The sequence below is a fragment of the Bactrocera tryoni genome, chromosome 4 (genome assembly GCF_016617805.1).
Source record: "Bactrocera tryoni isolate S06 chromosome 4, CSIRO_BtryS06_freeze2, whole genome shotgun sequence".
NCBI lineage: Eukaryota > Metazoa > Arthropoda > Insecta > Diptera > Tephritidae > Bactrocera > Bactrocera tryoni.
In genome coordinates this window covers 11,275,812-11,300,833 of record NC_052502.1, presented here as the reverse complement: position 1 = coordinate 11,300,833, position 25,022 = coordinate 11,275,812, and the positions used below count along the sequence as shown (strand labels likewise).

The 25,022-nt window shown below is 38.2% G+C and overlaps 4 protein-coding genes across 9 annotated transcripts in view; all 4 read right to left on the bottom strand.

Annotated features, from left to right (window-relative positions):
• Nucleotides 1-4,249: 4,249 nt before the first annotated feature.
• On the bottom strand, nt 4,250-5,712 carry LOC120775101 (trypsin I-P1-like). Its single transcript, XM_040105114.1, has 4 exons — nt 5,531-5,712; nt 5,254-5,461; nt 4,881-5,166; nt 4,250-4,814 (listed from the first exon to the last, which is right to left on the bottom strand). Exons 1-4 carry the CDS (start codon nt 5,598-5,600, stop codon nt 4,350-4,352), a joined length of 1,029 nt encoding a protein of 342 aa, XP_039961048.1. The 5' UTR covers nt 5,601-5,712; the 3' UTR covers nt 4,250-4,349.
• A 3,427-nt stretch (nt 5,713-9,139) lies between these two features.
• LOC120775416 (trypsin-like) lies at nt 9,140-10,828 on the bottom strand. Its single transcript, XM_040105593.1, has 4 exons — nt 10,629-10,828; nt 10,226-10,448; nt 9,808-10,093; nt 9,140-9,707 (listed from the first exon to the last, which is right to left on the bottom strand). The coding sequence occupies exons 1-4, from the start codon at nt 10,699-10,701 to the stop codon at nt 9,318-9,320; spliced, it is 972 nt and encodes a 323-aa protein (XP_039961527.1). The 5' UTR covers nt 10,702-10,828; the 3' UTR covers nt 9,140-9,317.
• A 291-nt stretch (nt 10,829-11,119) lies between these two features.
• LOC120775415 lies at nt 11,120-13,132 on the bottom strand. 2 transcript variants are annotated; one of them, XM_040105592.1, is made up of 5 exons: nt 12,903-13,132; nt 12,510-12,837; nt 12,186-12,429; nt 11,812-12,111; nt 11,120-11,740 (listed from the first exon to the last, which is right to left on the bottom strand). In XM_040105592.1, exons 1-5 carry the CDS (start codon nt 13,044-13,046, stop codon nt 11,323-11,325), a joined length of 1,434 nt encoding a protein of 477 aa, XP_039961526.1. In that variant the 5' UTR covers nt 13,047-13,132; the 3' UTR covers nt 11,120-11,322. The 2 variants fall into 2 exon arrangements, with proteins under 2 accessions (XP_039961526.1, XP_039961525.1); XM_040105591.1 differs by having other exon boundaries at nt 12,495-12,837; nt 12,903-13,131.
• Nucleotides 13,133-13,858: 726 nt separating this feature from the next.
• The window catches only part of LOC120774654 (protein split ends), a 69,775-nt gene continuing 58,611 nt past the window's right edge, over nt 13,859-25,022 (bottom strand). For 3 of the 5 annotated variants that reach the window (XM_040104379.1, XM_040104380.1, XM_040104381.1), the window contains exons 3-8: nt 16,809-17,104; nt 16,304-16,746; nt 15,044-16,235; nt 14,854-14,978; nt 14,680-14,789; nt 13,859-14,612 (exon numbers count right to left, since the gene is read on the bottom strand). In XM_040104379.1, coding sequence (XP_039960313.1) covers nt 14,554-14,612; nt 14,680-14,789; nt 14,854-14,978; nt 15,044-16,235; nt 16,304-16,746; nt 16,809-17,099 — 2,220 coding nt within the window. In that variant the 5' untranslated portion in view covers nt 17,100-17,104 and the 3' untranslated portion in view covers nt 13,859-14,553. Of the gene's footprint in view, nt 14,613-14,675; nt 14,790-14,853; nt 14,979-15,043; nt 16,236-16,303; nt 16,747-16,808; nt 17,105-25,022 lie in introns of all 5 variants that reach the window. The other 2 variants (XM_040104383.1, XM_040104382.1) reach the window with 2 other exon arrangements.

Sequence of the window (25,022 nt, the reverse complement as noted above, 5' to 3'; positions counted from 1 at the left end):
GTGATCACAGTAGTACCTTCTAACCAATTTTAACCTGTACTAACAAAAAAACAACATTTTTACGTATTTTAATACAAATCTCTATCACTGCCTTCAAAATACTTAAGCTTCTCAGCCAATGCAAGGCATGCCAACGCTTAATCCAATTTAACCTACACTTGTAATAAGTCTCCACTGGAATGGCCTTCAGAAGATTTTGATGCTTGCGGTTTTGTCTCATTTTTGGAATGTCATTCGCCAGATGGTTGGACAGGTTAGGTTAGGTTTGGCTAAATGGCTGCTCAAAGATCGCAAGTGGAACAGTTTGAACAGGCGTTTAATTTCCATTCCTCCCAACTCGGTGGGATGTCTGAAGGTATGCGCTCCCAGGTGCTTAAGTCTTGACCTCCCAAACGCGGGACAGTCAAGAAAAATGACGTATTGAGTTGTTTCCACCTCATCTTCTTCCAAACAGCTTCTGCAGATGACGTCTGATAGAATTCCTTACTGTGTTGACTCCAATAGGGCAATGGCCCGTTAAAAGCCCCAGATAGTAAGACAGTTTCGACTTCACATTCATAAGCCCATGTCTTGTCACCAGTAATAACGTTTTTAATGAATGTAGAGTCCTCAGTTATGTTGTCTATCAAATTTTTTTGACATCTACTCGACGTCGCTTATGCAAAAGTTTCAGTTCTTTTCAGGCCTTGCTAAACTTCTAGCTTAGACACGCTCCATTACCAAAATATTAACCAAAATGTGTTGAGTCGATCCATAAGAGATGTTGAGACTCCCTGCTATCTCTCTGTTGCCAGCACGACGATTTTCAAGAACTATCTTCAATATTTTTTTTTTATTTTTTTCAATACAGTTTAAAAAGAATTTGGACTATATCCAGCATAGAGCCAAAAAATAATATACAAACACGAACTCCCCTCGACGTTTGCTTTTGATACGCCTATGCTAATTAACAGTAAGATATACTTTATAACATCTGAAGTACTTGATACCAAAATAAATTAATTTCATTTCAAATGTGATTAAAAAGAAACCTTTTATCGGCGAAGCTTATTTCTAAATATAATTAAGTTTTAATAATATTATTTACAATTACCTAATATTATCTACGACACATTGATTTTTACTTCACAATCGGTTAAGTTTTATAATTGCTAACTTGGTACATTGTAAAGTTGTTATTGTTAAATAAACTACCTGAGATATAAGAGCCATGACCTGACTGAGTTTTGAAAAAAAAAAAAAAATTTCCTTGAAGAGTAGACGAAATTAATTTCACAAACAAAAATGTTTCATTGAAATTATGCGTTCTTGAAGTAGAGGAGGAAATAGACGTTGTCCTTGTCGACAAGATTTCTACCCTTGTGGTCATCTGAAAAATAAAACAATGCTGGATTCTTGATTCTCATTGGGGCGTTTTTTTTATCTGGCGGGTTCCAAAGCCAGCGCACAACCCTGAGGAGGGATGGTTCGCCTTCTTACTTTAACTCACCTTCAAACAGACGCTTTTTGGCTACCCAGAGTATACTTGGTCTAAGACCGGAAGTCGTGAGATGTTTGAGCCATATGTAAAAGAATAATTTCTGGCCTCTCCAAAATGAATGGCGCTCAGAGAACTTTTCTCACTTGCGTTAACTTCTTCGCTGCCCAGCTGGTTGATGTCCTCGTTAGAGTAAAATCTGACATCACCGCCTTCCAAGAAGTGTGATGAACGGGACAAGAACTGAGACGAGTAGATCCTTGTGGCATTTACTACAGTAGCCATATAAAGGAGAGCGAATCCGGTGTGGAATTCGTGATGGGAGAGAGTCCGTCACCACGTCCTGGTATTCACCACCGTGGATGATTTGCGCCAAAAGAAGAGAGGGACGATGTGACCAAAGATGCCTTGAACGCTTGGAGCTTACCTATGAGTTTTATTCGTCGCATCGGGTCATGCTAAACCTTTTTGGAAACTTTCATTTCACGCGCTAACACGTGTTTGATTTATTGTCGTTTCTTTTAGGTCATTCTTGAGTTATAGCGTCGCAAACATGGAGCAAAATAAAGAGAAAATACGGCATATTTTACAGTACTACTACGATAAAGGCAAAAATGCATCTCAAGCCGCCAATAAAATTTGTGCAGTTTATGGACCCATTACAGTTTCCATTTCCACCGCACAACGATGGTTTCAACATGAGTCATCAAACCGTTATAAACCATTTGAAGAAGCTTAGAGTCACTAAGAAGCTCGATGTATGGGTGCCACACGAATTGACGCAAAAAAACATCTTTGACCGTATCGACGCATGCGAATCGCTTCTGAATCGCAACAAAATCGACCCGTTTTTGAAGCGTATGGTGACTGGCGATGAAAAGTGGGTCACTTATGATAACGTAAGGCGCAAACGGTCGTGGTCGAAAAGCGGTGAAGCGGCCCAGACGGTGGCCAAGCCTGGATTGACGGCCAGGAAGGTTCTTCTGTGTGTTTGGTGGGATTGGCAGGGAATAATCCACTATGAGCTGCTCCCCTATCGCCAAACGCTCAATTCGGACCTGTACTGCCAACAACTGGACCGCTTGAAGGCAGCATTCATGCAGAAGAGGCCATCTTTGATCAACAGAGGCAGAATTGTTTTCCATCAGGACAACGGCAGGCCACACACATCTTTTGTGACGCGCCAGAAGCTCCGGGAGCTCGGATGGGAGGTTCTTTTGCATCCACCGTATAGTCCGGATCTCGCACCAAGTGATTACCACCTGTTTCTGTCCATGGCGAACGCGCTTGGTAGTCTGAAGTTGGCCACAAGAGAGTCCTGTGAAAATTGCCTCTCCGAGTTTTTTGCCAATAGGGAAGCGAGCTTCTATGAGAGGGGCATTATGAAGTTGGCATCTCGTTGGGAACGCGTCATCGAACAAAACGGCGCATATTTGAATCGCATTATTGTAACCAATTGTATGAACAATTGAAAATTCTATAAAAATACCGCAAGACTTTTTTGACAACAGAGGTCATCTAGTCAATGATGCCCAGTGCTTACTAAAGTTATGGAGGAACTTGGGAACCCCTTCATATACATAAATCTAACGTATCAATCACGATTTTGAACATAACAGAAATGTAAATACCCAAATTGTATACCAATTTTTATATTTCAATTAATTTAAAAAATTTCTGTTACTTTTGGACAAAAATGTTTGAAATAAGTCTTTTAAACAGTTGGCATCCCTCTCTAATTTTTTTTCCGATGAGATATTTTAAACATTACCGCCATTTTGCAATATTTCATTTATGTTACCAATTTATTTGATGAAAAAGTTGAAGATATGGCAACGCTACTTAATAAAAGTACCGAAATGAAGCCAAAAGCCAACTTGAAATTCCCCCGTCTAGTAAAAGTTATTGGGCTTGGATATTATAATAACAAATTTATATACTAAAATGTATTAATTAATTTTGAAATAAGTGGCAACTCCTCTTCAAAAATATAAAGTAAAAACCTAAAATTCTCGAGTCTAGTAATAGTCTAAATGCCATACTATAATAACAAATTTATATATAAATGTGCATTAATTAATTTTGCAATATGTGGCAACTCCTCTGCAAAAATATAAAGTAACAACGTAAAATTCTCCAGTCTAGTAAAAGTCTGGTAATATAATTAATAATAAAAACAAATGTATATACTAAAATTTGTTAATTAATTTTGAAATAAGTGGCAACCTCCCGCCAAACATTTTATTTTTAATGACAATTTAGCTGTAATCACTTCTATTTTAATAACTACTTAATTTATTCTGCTGCTTACAACTTTTCACTTAAAAATTTCAAACAGGTGGCAACCACTTACTTTTTTTTTTTAAATTAAACCAACAATTTAACAAATAATAAAAATTATAACGCAGCTTTGGTAGCCATTTTCAACAAGATCAAGTTTAGTAAAGGGCGGACACCTGAACCCAGTTTATTTTTAGAGGTTAAACAACCGTTAAATGAGCAAAACTATTGTAATCTTCTGCATAATAGCATAAATATATATTTCTATGGACTAGCTCTTAACTTTAAAGGTGATAAGGCTCGTCAAAATAACTTCGATATCTATTATAAATATATGTATGTACATAGTATATAAGCGTGTGTGTATATGTATGTACGTTTGTGTCTGTGATATGTCACCGTCTGACGCTAACTTCATTATCTTGGCAATTTGAATGAGAAATCAAACCGAAAAATTTACAGAAAAGTAAACAATGATACATCAATCGCAAAAAATACGTACATACATACATACGTACTGCTATGCCTAAACACACACACACACACAAAATTGATAATATATAAATTCGTACATCTTTCTCAAGCTAAACGCTTAGCATACCCGCATGAGTAGCGAGCAGACGGCAATAATTAACGGGGGCGCGCAACTAAGCATGCTGAAACCGCTATTACTAACGGTCTCATTGTAAGCAGTACTGTCGTTAGTACCGCCGTTCTCGCCAATAACGCCGCCATTGCTCAAACCATTATCGCTCAAGCCGCCAGCATCCTCGTAAGACTTCGTCACATTGTTTATCCACGGCACATAGCTGGCCACGTCCGTGTAGACGCCCGGAAAGCCGGGCTGCGCGCAGCCCACACCAAATGACACCAAGCCCGCCAGCTGTTCGCCACATACCAACGGACCGCCGGAGTCGCCAACGCAAGCATCACGTCCGCCCTCCATATAACCGGCACAAATCATGCCATCGTGCACCAGTGCGCCATAATTGGTAGCGCATTGAGACCGGTTCACAATGGCCACATCGACCACCATCAGCTGTGGTGAGTAACCGCCCTGTGGGGGTATGAAGTTATATGATTACAATTACAAAAATAATCAAAATTCATTCGAGTAACAAACAGTTTCGGTGCGTCCCCAGCCGGATACTTGGCAGACGGTGTTGCTGGCATTCAAATTTAGGTCACTATTTAACGGTATTGCACGAGCGCGTGTAAAGTTCGCCGGCACACGCGCATCCAAATGCAGCACTGCCACGTCATTCCTGTAGCTCGTCGCGTTATAGTCGCGATGCACCGAGATGTTCGACACGCCTAACACCAAAGTATTGTTATCGCGCTGATAACGATTCAAATTTCCCACAACCACCGATAAATCGCTGGCATTCCGAAAGCGATTGTTGGCGGGCCTGGAAATTATTAATCACCATTTCAATAGTTATAAACTTTCCGGGTCACGCTGCAGCTTTCAGCCGCTTTAACATGTTTGCACTCACATCCATATGCAATGCGCTGCAGTGAGCACGGACCGCCGTGAGATGAGCGCACCGCCGCAGATGTGTCCAGCGCCGAAGAGCCATTCGCCCGCCGTCAGACGCAGCGAAACCTGATACCTCGTACCGTCCCACAGTGCCTCGCTGCCGTTGATTATCTTCGCCTCACTGCTGTGTTGGCTCTCGAGTGGGGTTTTCAAGTGCGCCAACGCTAAGATTAGTTGGGAAAGCAGTGAAGAATTGTTTCTTTAGTGAAATTTATTCGACAACAACAACATACTTGTGCTCTGCGCCAATTGAAATGCCAAGCAAACGTAAATTGAGTACCAGAAAAACCCTTGAAAATCCATATTTTGCACTGATTTGCTGATTTATGGCCGGCTGTATTTTTATTGGTACAATAAATTCGTCTTACGTGGTCTTAGCAGACTTGGTAGACCAGTTAGGCGTCAATTCCACGAATCCTCAACAACTACTGTTGATTTTATGGCAGTGCTGGGCGTATATCTAATGTAATGAAAGTGCCAACTCTTACATACCCACGCCCACATACAGGTAGACGTGCAAAGTAAACACTTGTTTCCAACTTTATCAAATCTCTCAGACCCTTGACTATAATGAGTCAATGATAAAAAATATTGAATTTAGTTAATGATTAGATAAAAATTCAAATCAATTCATTGACCAACCTGTTGTTCTTCTCACTCGTAGATACATACGTAAATACGTAAAATAGTGGTACGGTAATGAATAGGAAGTGGACGTCCGGAAGCGGGCGTGTCGGCCGAATTTAGAAAATGGGGAAAAGTGCATTATCGATCGGTGGTTCGTTTCTTGTTTTGCGGAGGGGAAATCGGATGGATCTTGGAGGCAGTATACGTTGCCACGGAGGGTAGCTTGACAAAAGTCTCCGATTTTATTAGCAGACTCCGAGATGAGCGAGATAGTTGAGACAGTAGGCTTTCAAACAAACCGCAGAGATGTTATATACTAAACGAAATAGTGGGCATAAGTAAGCTGTCCATGCGATGGGTTCTGCGTCTGCTCATTCCGGAGAACCTATTCCGAAAAAGGTGAATACTGTACTATCAACCAAAATTGGTCCCTCGTCTGCTCATTCCGGACAACAAGTGTAGCCATAAGACCACTGCAAAACGCAGTTTCAACACAGTCCAAACAAGTTTCGAGGTATTTTGTGACCGTCGACGAAACTTGGATCGACTGATGCATACAAAAGACTAAGGAGTAGTGGAAACAGTAGACTTTGCTTTAAGAACCTGTTCCGAAAAAGGTAAATACTGTACTATAAACCAGAATGGGTTCCGCGTCTGCTCATTCAACAAGAGTAGCTAAGAGACCGCTGCAAAGCGCAGTTTCAACACAGTCCAAACAAGTTTCGAGGCCATTTTGTGACCGTCGACGAAACATGGATAGACGAATAGGAATATTGGAAACAGTAGACTTTGCCTGGCGAACCTGTTCCGAAAAAGGTGAAAACTGTACTATCAACCAAAATGGGTCCCGCGTCTGCTCATTCCGGACAACAAGTGTAACCATGAGACTACTTCAAAGCGCTATTTCAATACAATACAAAGAAGTATCGAAGTCGTTTTGTGACCGTTCAGAAGTATGGCTCGACTGATACATACAAAAGGCCAAGAATAAGGGGCAAAAATAGAATTTGCCTGAGGAACCTACTCCGAAAAAGGGGGAAAGTATTGGTCATACTTGCGCCTCATTCACCGTATTCTAGATTTGACTCATGCCACTTGGCATGACCACCATTGGTTTCCAAACTTGAAAAAGTCATTAGACGGACAGAAATTCTGGGCGAATAAGATGGCTGTCGCCGTCATGGAGACTTTTTTCCAAAACTTTCATTTTTTTTGTAGCCCTAATATATTATATATCGATCCGCCCTTGCAAATGCATGCCTCACGTGATAAAATTCTATGACAAAAAATATTTGCACCGCTTGTGGTAGGAAAATCTCAATAAATTTTGTTATCAATAATTAATTATGTGCGTGTGTGTATGAGTTAGAAAAATAACGGGTTTGTCAGTAAGAGCGCTACAAAGTTTTTTCGCTGGCTTGTTGGCATAGACCATAGACTTAACGTAGCCCCACAAAAAGTAGTCTAACAGCTTCAAATCGCACGACCGAGGCGGCCAATGAACTGGGCCATTTCGTGAAATAAGACGTTCACCAAATTTGGTTTTCAATAAATCGTTTGTGACATTCGTTGTGTGTCACTGAACCGTACGATGATGTAAAAATGCTCAAACTCGATTCTCAACCACTTCCTCGTCACATTTTCCGCTTTATAGAATTTTAGCAGAAAAGGTTTATATCGTCACTAAAAATGCAAAACAACGTAACATCAAAAAGTTCAAAATTGAGTTTTCTATTGCTTACGATTCACTACATCATGTTATATGTATATAGCATAACATTTTTAGCTTCCGTTGTCAGATATAACCAATATATAACCAATATGTAACCAATATGTAACCAATATACAACCAATATATAACCAATATGTAACCAATATATAACCAAAATATAACCATTTTATAACTGAAACTCAAATTGTGTTTCATTATGTGTGGTTTCTATTATAACGTTATTTCTTCGCCTGTGAACTTATGAAGAGTGATGTTATGGTATTTTGCACTTTCGGTGACGAAATGTTATGTATGGTACTTTTGCTAAAACTAAACAAAATCGTACTATAACTTCGTCTAAATGCAAAGTTTTGAAAGAATCGAAAAATTTATGATATTGTTATTTTTTTTTATTTCTAACCCTCACTTTATAACGTTGCTTATAATTTAACTAATATCCATACAATTCAATATTTTTTACTTGTATGTGAGTACACCATGTCGTATAAGCAACATCTGATGTCATCTCATTTATTTCATTTATGTATGGATTTTCTAATATACAATGAAATGCCACTCACTTCTTTCGGCCAACACCAAATCACGTCACGCGACAACAACAACAAACCCGTATACACAGTAGAATTCATGAGCATCATACCCGATACTTAACGGGTACTTAACATAAAAAATTACTAAATTCAAAATGCTCATTAAATAGACAGCCTTTGAGCATTTTAGCACTGTCTGAGCATGAATTGTTACGTTATTGTTAGAAATTCTTAATAGAACTCTGCACGATGTATGTGCTTAACTGGCGCCGACCGTTGTCTGTTTTAGACCAAGGCCGATAATTTTTGAAAGCAAAAAAATTGTGGTAGTACGAAACTGTTTGCAAAAAGAAGATAAAACAAAAAAACTATGAAGTAAGTTGAATTGAAGGGAAATCTAAATTACGAGCGAAAGAGGAAGAGGAAAGGAAGAAGTGATTGAAGGTTATGATGATGGGTAAAAACGATTTATCTCGATTTCCAGCAAAACTACGCGCGCTAGGGAAAAGAGTTCAAGGACAAAGTTGTAAGTAATAAAAATATCTACAATTTTTGCATGTATAGCTTTTTTACATAACCTCAAAATTCTTGTGAAAAAGCGATTTAATTTTCAATTAAAAATTCTCAAGGTTAGTTTCATGAAAAAAAGGCAAACCAGTTTGAACCAGTAAACATTTTCAACAAAATTTTTGTTTTTTGATAAAAAAAAACTTTTTGGAATACGAAAATACCCAAAAAAATCATTTTCTGAATTAATATATAGAGGCCAAACCTAACCTATTATTACTGATACTATCAGCTGTTGCCTAAGACCAAATCAATATCATTTGTCATATTTTTTTGCTTTACCGCACAACAAAAGAAAAAGTTTATAATTAATAATGAATGAATTTCTGTACATACCCCTCCAAAGTCATATATTTCACACATATATTTCTTTATTTAATAAAAATATATATAATATACATTTATAACATTTAAATTTGTATATGAGAACACTTTCATCAAACAATAACTGCTTAAAAAGTAAGCACAGAGTATAATAACAACATTAGCAAAATCCAAGCATCACAACATCAACAGCCGACAAATAAATCCCTTCGGTGCCTATTTCAGCACCGCCATGACAACTTATTTAATAAAAGCCGCTTTCGACAAGAACAAAGTGACTAACAAACAGAGAACACCAAACAGCATTTGCTGAGCGCCCAGATGCAGACCCATTGCGCCACCATAATAATCATAATTGAAAGTATCATTCATCATTGTTATCCAGTTATAGTAAGCGGAGAGATTTGTGCAGACCTCAGGGTAACCGCTGTCCAACGAAACAATGCCAGTCAATTTACCATTGCAAACCAGTGGGCCGCCAGAGCCGCCTTGAAAGGCATTCGTGCCGTTATTTGACTGATTGCCGGCGCAAATCATATCAGTTGATATTTGACCACTGTAACTGTTGTTGCATTGCTGCGTGGAGATGATCGGAAGCACGGCACCCAACAGTACTGGCCAATTTACGCCCTAGGAGAAGATTTTTTATTATTATTATATATGTACATACATATATACATACATATTTGTATTTTATATATGCATATTTAACTGTAGCGCATGAACTTACCTTCGCTGCTATGCTCCAACCAGTGATGTTGCAATTAACGCCCGCATCCACGGCCATCTGATTGATTGCTATGGGTGTTACTGTGGGATAATTCGCCGGTATTTTACCGTCTATGAAGAGTAAACCCAAATCATTTTGTAGCGGCGTCAAACTAAACTTTGGATGCGGCACCAACTGCTGCACATTGTACTGCAGGGTATAAGGCGTAACCTCTTCCAAATAAATCGAACCCATGACTACTGTAAAATCGCTTGGTAAACGATAAATCGGCTGTGTTGTGTTTGAACTGTTAGAAAAATGGAGAAATAAATATACAAATGTATGTAAATATGTATATCATATATCTATGATACATTTATGTATGTATGTATGTATGTATATATTTAAATTAAAAATTAATTAAAATTCTTTTACTCACTATATCAGACAATGCGCTGCGGTAATAATCAATCGCGATGTTATGACCGATCCGCCGCATATATGCCCTTGACCGTACTGAATCTCGTATGACAGCAGACGCACTGAAACCTGCCAGGGAGCGCTTGTAATGGCAACAGGTGAGCCACCAAACATTTTCGAATCATATTCAGTTAGCACAGGGTGTGCATTTTTACTGTGAACACTCACACTGCCGGCATAGGCTGTAAACATAACAAGGGGGTAATTTAATATTTTCGTGAATCGCTTTACAAATTTTTTTTTATACACCATTCCGCACATCTAAATGCAAAAATACATACATACTATCTACTTATTCAATTCTTTTTGCCATTAGGTCATCACAACAACACAACACAGACATGAATTTGCTCATCACTCACACGAATGCGCCAAAAGCAACGTCAGAAAAAGGCACCCAATTGTTTGCGACCAAAAATTCTGCCACATTTTCATTGTTGCAATTAATAACGGTACTAATGAAATGTAAAAGTAAAGAAAGTGCAATTTCTAAGCGCTAAAGAGTCACACGCACCGGCCGAATGACTGCTGTCGTATAAATGATAACTTCCTTACAGCTTTGTAGCGCCAGTACCGAGTGTCTGCCGGCATGTATGAAGTCATGTACATGCGTATACATAGGATTATATATGTACAAAAAATTTAGCTACAAACGGTTGCCTATCGAATTAAGTAAATACTAGGAAATATATAGTATATTACTACTGCTGTGTGTATGCTAGATAAATGTTTGTCTCCGGCTGACCAACGAAAAGTCAAAAGGCTTAAATTTAAATTTATCTACATCGGTGCTGCTTATGGATTATTGATGACTGTAGACGTCAGCATTTACATTAAAACTTATTACAAATAATGATAGTAGAAATTGTTTATTATTGCTTGATAAATCACAAGTACAATATGCAGTAGAAAATTTGCAATAACGGTGTGTATAAAAATAGCTATAATTTTACAATTTACAAAATTTATGCATAATTTTATAGTTACTATAAGTATTGCCGCATATGTGTATGTGTGTACGTATAAATGTGTACCAATTATGGTCATCTTGCGGTATCACCCACGCAACTCTTTATCTAAGGCTTCTAATTGACTCAGCATCGAGTCTACATATGAACTCAAATCGTTTTTCAATTGCTCCACCGGCTTCACCAAATGCGGTTTCACCAATTTTTGGGCACTAGTTACAATTTTATTTTGCATATTATGAACTTTTTGTGAACTTATTGTTTTTGTAGTAGTACTGTTTACAATTTTACGTTGCACATTATTATTGCTGGGCGGACTTATTGTTTTTGTAGTAGTAGGCTGTTTCGCCAACGCCACACTCTTATTCAGCACAGGCGACACACATCCACCAGCGGTGTCTACGAATTCTAGCTCAGTTGAATTCAAATCACCCATTTCACACTCGCGACGTCTTTGGCGAGTATTCGGACGCTTTTCAACGCTCGGTGACGCTTTTTTGGCTTTACTATAAATGAAAAGTAGTTTTCAAGTAAATTTTTTTGTTGAAATAAAAAATATTGCATGCGTTTATAAGACCTTGCTACCTCCTTTGCAGCCGTACTGCTGTCTTTAACAATAGGATTTGCCGGAGCTTTTGTTGGCTTTTCAGCTGCTTTCAGTTTACTTGGAGTGTTTACACTCTTCCCTGTTATCACTTCGTCAACAATTACATTGTCTACATCTACGTCATTTCCGCGCATTTTTTTCACCGTTCTTATGTCTTCTTGCTCATTCTCACTAAGCGATTGACTTTGACTTTCGTATTGCAAATCCTTTGTGCCTGATTGCAGTGAGCGCATCATTTGCGTTTTATAACTATGCAAAGCTTTGCGTTTCCTTTACATATGAAATAGAATTAATGATTACATACATATGAATGTATATTTTAAATATTCTTTAGTTATATTTACCTGCTTCTAGGACTTTCTTGTACACTTTTGCTTGCACTTGAGGCACTTGTTTTCGGTTCCTCCTTTTTTATAATAATTGTCGGACTGCTTGTTTTGTTGTATAATGTTTCTAATTCACATTCCGCATCTCCGTGCTCAGACCGCCAACGTGCTACAGCTCTTTGCAAAGACTTTACACTCACGTCGGCGGCTGCATATTGTTCACGAAACACAGCCATATCAAAGTCATTCGTTGCAAGAGTTGCTTTAAATTAAAATTTTGTAAAATATTAAGCTGTTAGTTTAAACATGTTGACTAGACCTACATACATCTTCGCAAACTACCATATTCTCTCCTGTACTGTTTTATTTCAGCTTCTTTGCGCTGCAATATTTCTAGGAGCTCTTCGATTTTCGCCGGTAGCACATCCACTAAACTAGCAACTTGACCGATGGGTAGTTGGATGGTAAGTGGGCTGTTGTCTTGTTTTAAGCGCCACTCAAAATGGAATGGACATTCCTTAACACGATACTTAAGTTTTAAAACACGCTCACGTGCATTGCTTGCCTCCGGCTGGTTGTCATTTCCAATCCAAGTGCCTGATTCCGGCAGCGCATTTTGTAAGGTATCAAATGCAATTGCCACATCATATTTTATACGTTTATTTAGTAGCTGCAGCAATAATAAAACAAATAATTGATTTAATAATATAAATAAACAAATATATTGAGTACAACCTGTAAAGTCTGCAGTACCTCTTCTTTCGTCTTTGTTGCTTTCCAGGTTTCATTGAAATCATATAACAAGAATTCAATTGTTTCAACTTTCGCATTACAATCGTAATAATATGTTTTATCTGCAATATTTACTTCTTTTGACATTTTAGTAATAGGTAAATAGTAACAAATATATTTCTAACAAATTTAACAAATAATTATGCCATGCAGAGTATATTACTTAGACAAGTGGGTTAATGAACTTATCATTGGACGCAATTGTGAATGGGCAAGGAAATGGAATGTCAAATAGACACAGGGTGTTGTGAAAATTTATTTTTCTAACAACAACCGACGGAAACGGAATAAGTTGTAAAGTGCGATAAATTTTATTAATTATAATTTTCAGCAAATAATTGTACTGTTTTTTATAAAACAAGGTGTTTTTACGAATTGTAACTATATTTATATAATTAATTGAAAAACTTAATGTGCAGTGTTTAAAATGTGAAATTCTAAGAAAATGAAAGTGTAAAATTGTGTTAGTGCAGCGCCGCGCACCTTCGTCAAATTACTGAAGTCGGAACTTATATTTTTTGGCATCCGGAAATAAATATATGTAAGTAAACAATTTTATTAGCTTTACATCAACTGTTTTGATAAATTGTTTATGCGAACCTTTTTTGAATTTTCGCTAAAATAGTATTTAAAAAATTTTGAGGTTAGCATCATTTGCATTAGCCACCTATGTGTGGTGACCAATTACATTTCAAGTTGACAATTTCAACTAATATAAACTTTAAATGCATATTTAAAACACTAGTGACTAGGTAATGCTGATAGGGTAAAGATTTCCTTTTTATAATAATAGCAACAACCTATGTATGTGCTCTCCCTACCGAACACATTACCTGAAAATTGTGTTCTTACCTTTTCTGTTTCAATATCATTATTCTATAAATAATATGGGCATACAATATTAGATAGAAATTAAATGTATTTTTTTATTAAGTATTCATATTAGCATACTAACACACATACTTATCCGTCTACTTTTATTGTATGCACTTCTGGAAGTTTACACTATTATGAAATGTCATTTTATTATTTTAATATTTACAGAAAACGTCTAAATAAGTATATATGTATTTGTGTAACTTAAAAATAATGTTTATAGAATTATTTAACTAGAACAAAAATATAGAAAACAAGTGAAAAAATCTTCAAATTTTACTAATTGCATTGGCAATTGATTTAAGGATTTGCTAAAGAGCGGATATTCTTTTAATACTCAAATAGTTGATAAAACTATATATTTAAACACTTTTAGTGCACTCATATGTGGCATACACATACATGCATAAGTGATGTGCCGATTGCAAATAACTACAGCTATCCTCACACTAAACTAACAGCTTTTAAATTGTCTTTTTTAATGTCTTTTTCCGTTCCATAATACAAATTTATGATATTTGTCTTAAATCATACATGTGTATATATCTAAATACTTTGCTTTACATTTGTAACGTATAAAATTGAAAGTAATACAAAACTTATAAATAAAGTAAAAGTAGTACTAGTAACACTTTTTAATCATAGGGATGTACTTTTGGGCTTATTCAGATAAACTGCAAATTTATTTACATTTTGATATACTTTGTGGTGATTTTTTTCAAATCTGTGGTCGTGTCCATAGTTCACTCAAATCCTTTGGACGTATTTTACCGATTTCTGTAAATAAGAACCAGAAAGTAGTAAAGCATAAAATCAAAGAAATTTCGCGCTACAACCGACCTACCCAATTGCCCGGGCATTAGACCACTGTCACGTTTAGGCGAAGGCCAGACCATGTCAAAACGCGGTTGTACTGCTAACTGATTTGATTGTGTGGGGCGAAAAGTGGAGCTGCTGCGTAAAAATATATTAAGCATTCGAGAAAATCGACTTTTTAACAAACAAACTTCATGCTAACCTATAGGGATGCTTCAAACAGCCGTACACCTCGCGATATCTACCATATAAAGTGCCATAAGAGACACCCAATATACGCGCAGCTTTCTTCATTTCCAATCTTTTGTTCTTTATAGCATCCAATACCTGAAAATGCGTTATTTGAAAAACTTTTATACTCAAAAAACTAATCGACTAGTGCTTAAACTTACGCGTCGTGTGAAGGGCTCCTCCCAGAATTGCGGTCGACGTCCTTTAGCCAAGTAATCGTCCATTTTGATCACATCTTGCCACTCAGAAATCTCTTCGGTGGTCAAACGCAAATCTGTGCCGTCATACTCTTCCATCTTTATGTCCACATAATCCTGATCGTTGCCATTAGCAGCGCCGGCCGCTCCGACTATTGCGCCGCTTGAAGAACTCGTCGTTGCACCTGTTGCTGGTATGGGGGCCGTCGGCGCATGCACAAAATCGTGTGTCATCAATATGCCATGTTCGTTCAATAAATAACCCTCAGGCGCATATTTGCCGTATGGATTTGCGGGATGGTGCAACGACGGAGGCGGCGGCAATGGTAGTGGTGCACTTGGATCACTGGTAATATTTCCGCGCTTATGTGTGCCGCTTGTGGCGGAAGTTGTCGTATTGGCTGAAGCATTGCTGAGCTTGTCCTTAGATTGTCGCACGTTTTCCATTTCTTCCACCGGTTGTGGTACAGTAGCAGCAGCTTTGACCTTTTCTTCCTCCTCCCCATCAACATTGCCGCCCTTGCGTTCCTGTGTTTGATCAGTTATCTCATTTTGTGCGGAGTGCTCACGCGACTCACGCTCTTCACGCTCACGTTCATCATTGATTGAATTGTTGTCGTCGCGTTCCTCGGCGCTTGAGCGTTTACGCGTTAGCGAACGTTCACGTGCATGCAACTTGTCACGTTCTTCCGAATGACGTTCCTTACGCTTTCGCGCCTCGATTTTTGCCGTGCGTTGTGCTTCTTTGTCGTCTGCCTGATCCAACTTTTGTTCCTTCAATGTGGCAGTGTCTACGTCACACTCAATGGGGGGTTCATTATCGCCACCGCCACCCACATTTACCTCCAAATTACTGTTAATCCATTCTGGGTCGGCCTGTGCGTCTTCGTGCTCCAACTCATCCGCTTCGGTATGTAGCTGATGATGGTGCAGTTGCTGTTGGCGGTGCAATTGACGCATGCGTTTGTTATGTTGTTGTTGCTGGATGTGTTGGTGGTAAGCGGCTGCTGCTGCGACCGAAGTCGACGATGGGTGCGGTATCGGTGAGATGACAGCAAGCCGACGCTGCTCATCGTTATACTGGCGCTGCGCCTCCAAGTATGCTTGGTGATGATGGTGCGCATCCAAATGGCCGCCATACTGTGCTAGTTTTCGGCTGCAAAGGGTAAGAAATGTAAATAAGCCAAAGTTGATAAAAAAAAAATACTTCCAAACTAAACTCACACATTGAAAACGTCATAGGCGTCGTCTAGTGGCGGACGTCCGCGCTTGCGTTTCGGCCCCAAATAATTTTCCACCGGCGATGCGGCAGAGACCGCAGCAGCTGCAGCAGCGGCGGCGGCAGCAACGGCTACCATTGAAGCGCTGCTTGTTGGCGGTAGTGGCGTTAGGGTCGGTAAGCTTTGTTGCGCCTGCGCCGTGTCCTTCGGTGAGGAGAGCTTGCGTTCGCGCGGCAGTCGCTGTGGTGGCATGAAACTGGGTGAGCCAACGCGTTGTTGCTCCGGTCGCGTATTGTACATATCCTGTCCGTGTGTGGGTGTGGGCGAGTGAAACTCAGTAGCAGCGGTGGGCAATGGCGGTCCATCCTCGTCATCGCGCCACGATACTTCCGCCAAACCTTTGATTTTGAGATCATCTGCAGTCTTTAAGAGTGAGGCCAAATTTGCCTGCATGAAAGTAGATTTCTATCAGAAATTACACGTTTAAAATTAAGAACAGTTGCACTTACGTGTTCCACATTGATTTCGCCTTTATACATAAATTCAATTAGACACTTGACATCGGCGAATGTGACGTCCTTCATTATGATTATGGGATCGCGTTCACTGGCGTAATTGGTGAGCACTGTGTCGAAGAAGCTGCTGCAAGCGCAGAGGACCACGCGGTGTGCGCGTATCAGTTGGCCCTCACAGGCTAGCGTCACATCGCAGAAGCAGCCACGGTCTAGCAGTTGTGAGAACATTGTTTGTAGATTGCTATGATGGTATTTCCATCGCAGGCAATATTGCTGTGGCAACATGGTGGCTGTAAGAGGAAAGGAAAGCGTTAAATTATTTTTAAAGGCTTCTACCAAAAGTTTTTGTTATTATACATACATACATACATATGTACTAAGGGTACTAAGTGCGAAATTCTTAAGAATGCTCATAAGTATGCATTTTAAATATCAAAAATATATATCTATGTTTTTCAAAACAAAGTAGGGTTAGTTACACCACTTATAACTTAAGAACGACACAGCCAACTTGACCCTGACTTATTGAATTCCATTGAACTCCGTTCTGAATAGCAGTATAATTGTTATGTTGAAAGAATTGTTAAACTATATCAAAAAAGGGAGCTGGAGAGATCTTAAACTCTTTATATCTGTTTTTTCGAAGCACAATTTTTGAAGATGAACCAAAACAAATTCAAACAATATGCTTTGAAGTTAGTAATAAAAAACAGGACCTCTCTTTTCTTTGAATAATGGTTAAAGAAAATACATATTTTGAACTTTTTTTTCGAAAATTTCTCAAAAAAGGGTTTTTGAACGAAGATTCGAGACATTTAGACATCAATAACTTTCTTCTTTGATTGTTGAAAAATTGCCAACCAAGCAGCAACCCGCTTATACAGCGTCAACGAGTCTTTCACAAACAAAAAATTGGACCTTAGAAAGTTTTTTAAGTGAAAGACAAATAGATCTGAACAAATTATTCTATTTTATACCACATACGATTTTTGGGAGAGAATTTCTATCGAAGGCTTTCTTACTATACCTTCATGGTGAACATCAGAAGACAGATTCTTTGCTTTCCCATTAGACCGAGGTGGGCATAAGAAGACTTCCTTATTTTCCCCATTAGATCGAGGTGCTATTGTTTGTGTAGGGGTTCCTTAAGTCTTTAGGTGGTCTAGGCAGGACCTTAATTTTATTAATTTGTGTAAATATATATAGCATTCAAACACCCATATTCCACACTTAGTTTACAAGGCATCTTTAGAGATATTATCAGACATTTGTATAGTCCGCTTTGCAGAGCATCTTCTATAATTTGCGATGTGGTACCGGAATGCTTCCAATTTTTTACCGGGGTACGAACTTGTTCAGATATATTTTTGTGTTGTTCGGAAACTGAGTTGAAAGCCAAGTTTTAAGTAAGAGTAGTATCCTTCTTCACTCCCTCCTTCAGTAATAGTCGTTGTCTTATATCTAATATAAATCGGTGTGAGAGGTTAATAGTTCACAGTATGCTCTCATACCTTTATTAACGGGTAATCTAAGTAGAGGTACTTTTTTCAAAAGCTTTTTTTTCGGACAGATCACGCGTGAGTCGTGAGTCTTCTTGCAGAGAAGAAAATATAGCAGACGTAAGGTCGTGGAGAGTCGATTCGACGCCATTCAAAGTAACTCGGACTGACAAATGGAACGATTTAGTGCATTTTACGTGGAGATCTTAAGTTGAAAGCAAATACAGTTTCCGCAGGAATGGGCTCTTGACAGGAAAATCCGACATTTTGGATGCAAAAAACAATGGTTTGGTGTGGTTTGAGGGCCGGTGGAACAATCGATCCATATTTCTTCAAAAATAATGCTGGTGAGAACGTAATCGCAAATGGCGATCGTTATCGCGCCATGATTACCGACTATTTGATGCCTAAAATTTAAGCTCGTGACCTCGGCGACATTTGGTTTCAACAAGACAGCGCCACTTCCCACATTTCGCATCAATCAATGGATGTATTGAGAGAACACTTCGGTGAGCAGGTACTTTCACGTTTTGAGCCGGTCAATTGGTGTGATACCACACCGTTAGACTTTTTCCTATTGGGTTATATAAAGTCTAAAGTCTGAGCGGACAATATCGCTTCGATTCAGGCCTTGGATTAAAAAATGACGCGTGTCATTCGCCAGTTACCGGTTGAAATGCTCGAACGAGTCATCGAAAATTGTACTCAGCTCACACTCAAATGGTCCATATTTGAGACGTAGCCACGACCAACATTTGAAAGAGATAACCTTCAAAAAATAAATGCCGAAGAATGTTCTTTCGAATGATAATAAACCTTCCCTATTAAATTTGTAGTTTATGTGTTTTTTCTTTAAAAAAGTAGGAAACCTCGAAATGGATCACCCTTTAGATATGTATGTAGTATGTACAAATATATTTCTCTGTAAAAAGTAACGCTGACACATTACCCTTCTTCCGAACAACAACGGTACAAGCAACTAAATTAAATTAAATTCGTCAATGCAAAGGAAAGGGTTCGATTTGGTCAAGCTAAGATTATGAAAAATTCGATGCAACCGAAAAAGAAACTCGACACGGTAATTTTTTTTTACAACCCTTTTCAAATTCTTTAGTACCGAAAAGAATGCGGAAACTGTCCACCATGCGTCCAAACGCCCAGTGTACTTTACGAACCCCCTCAAGCTTACATACATACATACATACATACCAACATACATCTCATACAACTTTAGCGTAGAAGTATTCCTTGCACCCCCACATTTTTGATATGCAAGAAATTTAGATGAGCTCGAAAAAATTTGAGTTCGCCAAAAATGGAGAAAATAAAAATGAAAAATTTAACATAACCAAATTTTCGTTTGCAAAAAAAAGCTGGAAAACGAGGATAGTTTATGGGCAGCCAAACAAAAAAAAACTAAAAAAAAAGGAAAATATGTGAAAATACCGTAAAATTCGAGAGACAAAATGTATTAAAATGAAAATATAAAAATAAGATGAAGAGGGCAAGGCAAGGCAAGTAAATCGAGGCACTTACAACACCCCAAAAAGGCGTTCGGTTAAAAGAAACTACAGAATTTTGCGCAGCCATTGTAGAAAAAGTAATCTCAGACATACACACACACACAAAATAACTTTTATATATTACAGTTATGTGTGTACATGCTCAGCGAAGGGTTGACCATAATGTATGTGCATAAAAAGTGAGGTTATAAAATATCGAACGACATCAGCAGGGAACTTAACGCTAATAGGGATTGACGCATTTGCGACGAACAACGCCCGCGTCCCAAGCAAGGTTGGTTTACGCTGGCAAAAAGAGCACTTTTATGTGTACATTAAACATACATACATACATACATACATATGTACTTATCGTAATATATCTACATTCGCACAGACATACCTGGTTCATTGCATTATAAATTATGCGATTTTACAAATAAATTCGATTTTTTTAATGCACTCTTTTATTTGTAATAAGATTCGTCGGCAGATAAGGGGTTACGTGAGTTTACGGGTTTAAAAAAAAAAAATTATTTTTTATTGTCTTATTAAGTTCTACAACAGCTCTAGAATATTGGCCTAAGTTTTCAAGTTGTTCCGAGTAATAGTTTCGGAGATAAAGCCTTGAGAACTTGTTGCTTTCGAGGCTAGCTAGGCTAAGTGTGCCGTCTTTAAGCACGTTTTTCTCGAAACTGTGTTTTTGATGTCGGTTGGCAAGATTTCTCGAGGACTTCTCAACCGATTTTCATTAAATTTTACACAGGTCTTTGAGATACAATTCTTCAATTCTTAAAGGCTTCCATGAAGGATTTTTTCAATTACAACTATTTGAAGAAAAATGTCGCGAAATTTTCTCTGAAATTTACATTGTTTGTTGGTTTTTTGTTGACAAAAGACTGTATTTTACCCGAGGAAAACCCATGTAACCCCCTAAAAAGCGAAAACACCATAGATGTTTGAAGTAACATATTAAAAGTGGGGTTAGAAATTGTCTTGTATCACGTATTGTATATGTTATACCCGAAAAGTGTTGCTGTTGTTGTAATGGCAAAAAACATTCCTGCAGTAATTTTGGTGCCGAGTTGACATTCCTTGACCGGTTAAAAATCCGGGTCCATTCCGGTTACTTAGACCCAAGTGTCGTGAGTGTGTAACCCGAAAAGTGTAATTTTAGGCGGTTAAGTTTATAAAGGGTGATTTTTTAGGTAAAATTATCAAAATTTGGCATTATTGGTTAGAATTTCAGGCATATGACCGGACCCAGGTTCTATTTTTGAACCACTTTTTCACCATCCGCTTTCGCCAATAACAAGCTAAATGCTGTTTCCATCTAGTTGGTGAAAGCTAGTTTATAACCATACTTGCTGTAACCCACTAAAAGTAGTCTTACGGTGTCAAAGCAGCTGACCTATGGAGCCAATTAACATATTTTAGAGATAGATATATCCTAAATAAACCACATATGAACAAAATATGTACTATATTTCCATAAACATTCATTCTAACGAATAGGGTTTGAAATTTCCCTGGTAACCTTAACCTTGCACAAAAACCGTTTTGAACCATTTAAAAAAGACTGGGTATAAAAAAGCTCGATATAAGAATGCACCGTGTTTCCATTGGCAAATTGCTGCTGAAAAGCAATCAAATCAATCCATTTCCGAAGCGAGTGGTTACTGGTGATGAAAAGTTTATCACTTACAGCTGCGTCAAGCTGAAACTTTCGCGTTCGAATCGGGGTGACATTCCGAAAACAGTGCTCAAACTAGGACTTACAGTGTGGAAGGTTTTGCTCTATGTTTGCTAAAATTGGCAAGGAATCATCTGCCATGAGCTGCTCTACTGTGTCGAAACTCTTAATTCGAAGATGGACTGTGAACATTTAGACGTTCTGAAGGAAACAATCGCCTAGAACCAGCCAGTTTTGAAGAATATTAGAGAAATACTGTTCTATAAGAACAACGCCAGGCCACACACCACGGTAGAGAGTCGAAAGAAGCTCCGAGAACTTGGTTGTGAGCACCAAGTATCAGTCTTCTCTATGATGAGTATTTATCTAGCGATGAATACTATACGTCAGATTTCATTACACAGAATCGAGTTGGGAGCAACCTTTCTTCTGAAAGTAGCAATATATGTTCTATGCATATAGACTTCTAACATTCGTAATGGGATGTCACTCCACAAAAAACTGTCGAAAGCTCTTATGATAAGATTAGTGAATGTAGTAAAATATCTAGAATACTAGAGTTAAAAGGTGCCTAACCATGTATCCAAGAAATCTTACTCTGATAGTCATGGCAACCCAGTGGTCCTATAGAACAGAGATCAAAACCAGAGCCGTTAAGAGAACAAAGCTCTAAAAATGTTTTAGAAGAACTTTCTATACAATTCTAAGTTAGGTAAGGTTAGATGGCAGATCAAAGATCGCACGTGGACTACTATATGTTGTTCTTTGTAAGGCCATAGAAAAGACGAACTCCTTCTGTTAGTAGCCAATACAAATTTGCACAGGCATTTAATTTCCATTCCCGCCAGCTCGGTGGAAGGTCTGAAGTTATGCGCACCCAATTGCTTAAGTCTTGACCTTCTCCACCTCATCTTCTTCCAAACAGCTTCTGCAAATGGCGTCCCGTACGCTTCCCAGCCTTACTGCGCGGATGTCAGCTACGGCAATGGCCCGTTAAAAGCCCCAAACCGATGGTGCCTCAGCGCTGACCAAGCTTCTACGAAACCAACATATTTAGTACTAAAACACAAGAGAATATGGGAACACCGATCCGCTCTCATTCTACCGATTGGGGTTCTAGAGAACGGCACTCTTGCCAGCTTATCAGCTTTACAGTTTCCTACGTTTCCGCTGTAGCCTGGCATCCATACCAGTCTTATCACAAAGTCACTCGATGCTATTGATAGCGAGGTTAGGTACTCTTTGACCAATCCTGAAAGCACTGTTAATGAGTTCAAGGCTAGCATCGCCGTTCTGCTATCTGAGTGGATGGTCACTTCTTTGAAGAAGGCTGCACTCCGGAGCAGTAGATCTGCTGCTATCTTAATGGCTGCAACCTCGGCCTGGAAGACACTGTCAGGAAGTCTGAAACTGGAGTTTTTAGAGAGCTCCTAATAGTAGACCCCTCCAACAGCCTTATTCTATGGTTAAAAGCATAAGTTTAGCAAATAGCTAAATACTTCCGAAACACTTCGATTTGCTGTAGATCAAACTTTCGAAGGTGACAGTTTTGATTGAGTCAGTGCCAATTCCAGTAAGATACGTATTAACTGCCATTGAGAACAAAACTATCTTGCGTATATTAACTATTCTTAGCAGCTTTCATATATATAAGTCTCAAGTCTTATATGTAGACTTGCTGCTTTAAAGGTCAGTGGATCAAAGAGGTGATGAATCACTGACTTCATTCTTTTTTTGGTTTTTTAGACATAATTTGTGAAGTTATCTTCCATAACTGTCGCAATACACCAACTTTTCAAATCATACCTTTCCGACATGCCAATCAACGATCACATCAAATTTGAGTCGCAGCTTTAAAGCTTTAATTCCTGAAGTTATGAGCAAGCGACCGGAAAAAGAACTGCTGCGTTTTAATTAATTATAAATTTTATATCAGTTAACTCGACCAACAATGCTGAATTTAATCAAAATAAATACTTCAGGTTTTTTTCCTGTGCGAACGCTTCCGCCTTAAGCAAGTTTCTTTTGGCTGATTTCAAGTGAATGGAAATTAAAAATAATATTCAAAAAAAAAAGGAAGCGAGCAAAAATAAAATGAAATTTGCATCCATACTTTGTGTTTAATATAAAATTTCACAGAAAGATAAATAATATCAACAACAAATAAAAGGATCGCAAAAAGCGGAATGCAGCCGGCCAGCAACTGTGCAAGTAGCGAAAAGCGAAAATGTGAAAAGTGCAATTTACGGTTGCCGTGTGAGAAAAAATTAATTAAAAATAAAAATGGCCGCGGCCATGTTGTTGTTTTTTATTGTTTTTGTTTGCAACAGAATTTTATGACTGCAAAATGAACTTTTGGACCGTTCGCGAAACGCCAACAAGGTAATCGCTGGCAACACACGCACACACACACACACACACACACTTGCATGCTCTTCAGTACATACTTATGTATGTGTACGTACATACTTATGTACGTATGTAATTATGACTGCGCGTGTAAAAGCGCATAAATACAAACGCCACAGCAGCGGTTGGCGGGGAAGCGCGAAATGTACGCATAAACCTTCGAATTTTTTACTTTGCATTTTTTATTAATTTTTTTTTTCACACAAACATACATATGTACATACATATGTATGCATGTACATACATACAACGTGGTTTTTATGTTAATTTTTTTTTCGTAGTTGTTGTTATTGTTGTTAAGGATTTTCGCATTTCTTTGTTTTTCATTATTCACTCGTCTTTCGCATTTTTATGACGTTAATGAATAAGGATGCGTACGCACAAGCACACCTTTGTACGCACACATGCATATATGTATGTACACACATACATACATACATATGTACATACATACATATATACATTATAACATATGTAAAATGAAAATACAGCTATCGAAATTTGCATACATATGTATGTAACCATAAGTGAAAAAAAATGTATACAAACACACATACAGTTGTGTTCATGAAAATAGTATTGCAAGCGGAAAAAGAACTGCTTATAACCAAAGATGTTTTCTAACATATATACTGACTTGCCAAGTCAACAACAGTCGTGATTATTTTATTAGAATAGATCAGCTGAGAGTATACGACGCAGTACCCTCCGGGGAAAGCAGAAGAAGGGGAATACTTTCACTCCGTTGAAAAAAAACCAGGTGGAGAAGGACCTGTCTACACTTGGAGTCTCCAATTGGCACCAAACAGCGAAATGGAAGAGGGACTGGCGCGCTGTTGCAAACTCGGCTATAACCGCATAAGCGGTATCTACGCCAATAAAGAAGAAGAAAGCCACTTCGAACTATAAAAACGAAAAAATTACTTTACTTTTCTTCCACTAACTTTTTAATAACGCATTTTTGTATTTTCTGAAAAACAAGCTCTTCATTAAAATATTAGTTATGTTGTTGTTGTAGCGGCATTAATCAAGCAATTTCGAGGCATGGGACCGAGTTGACAGTCCATAGCCGGATAAAAATCCGGGTACGTTGCGGTTACTGAGA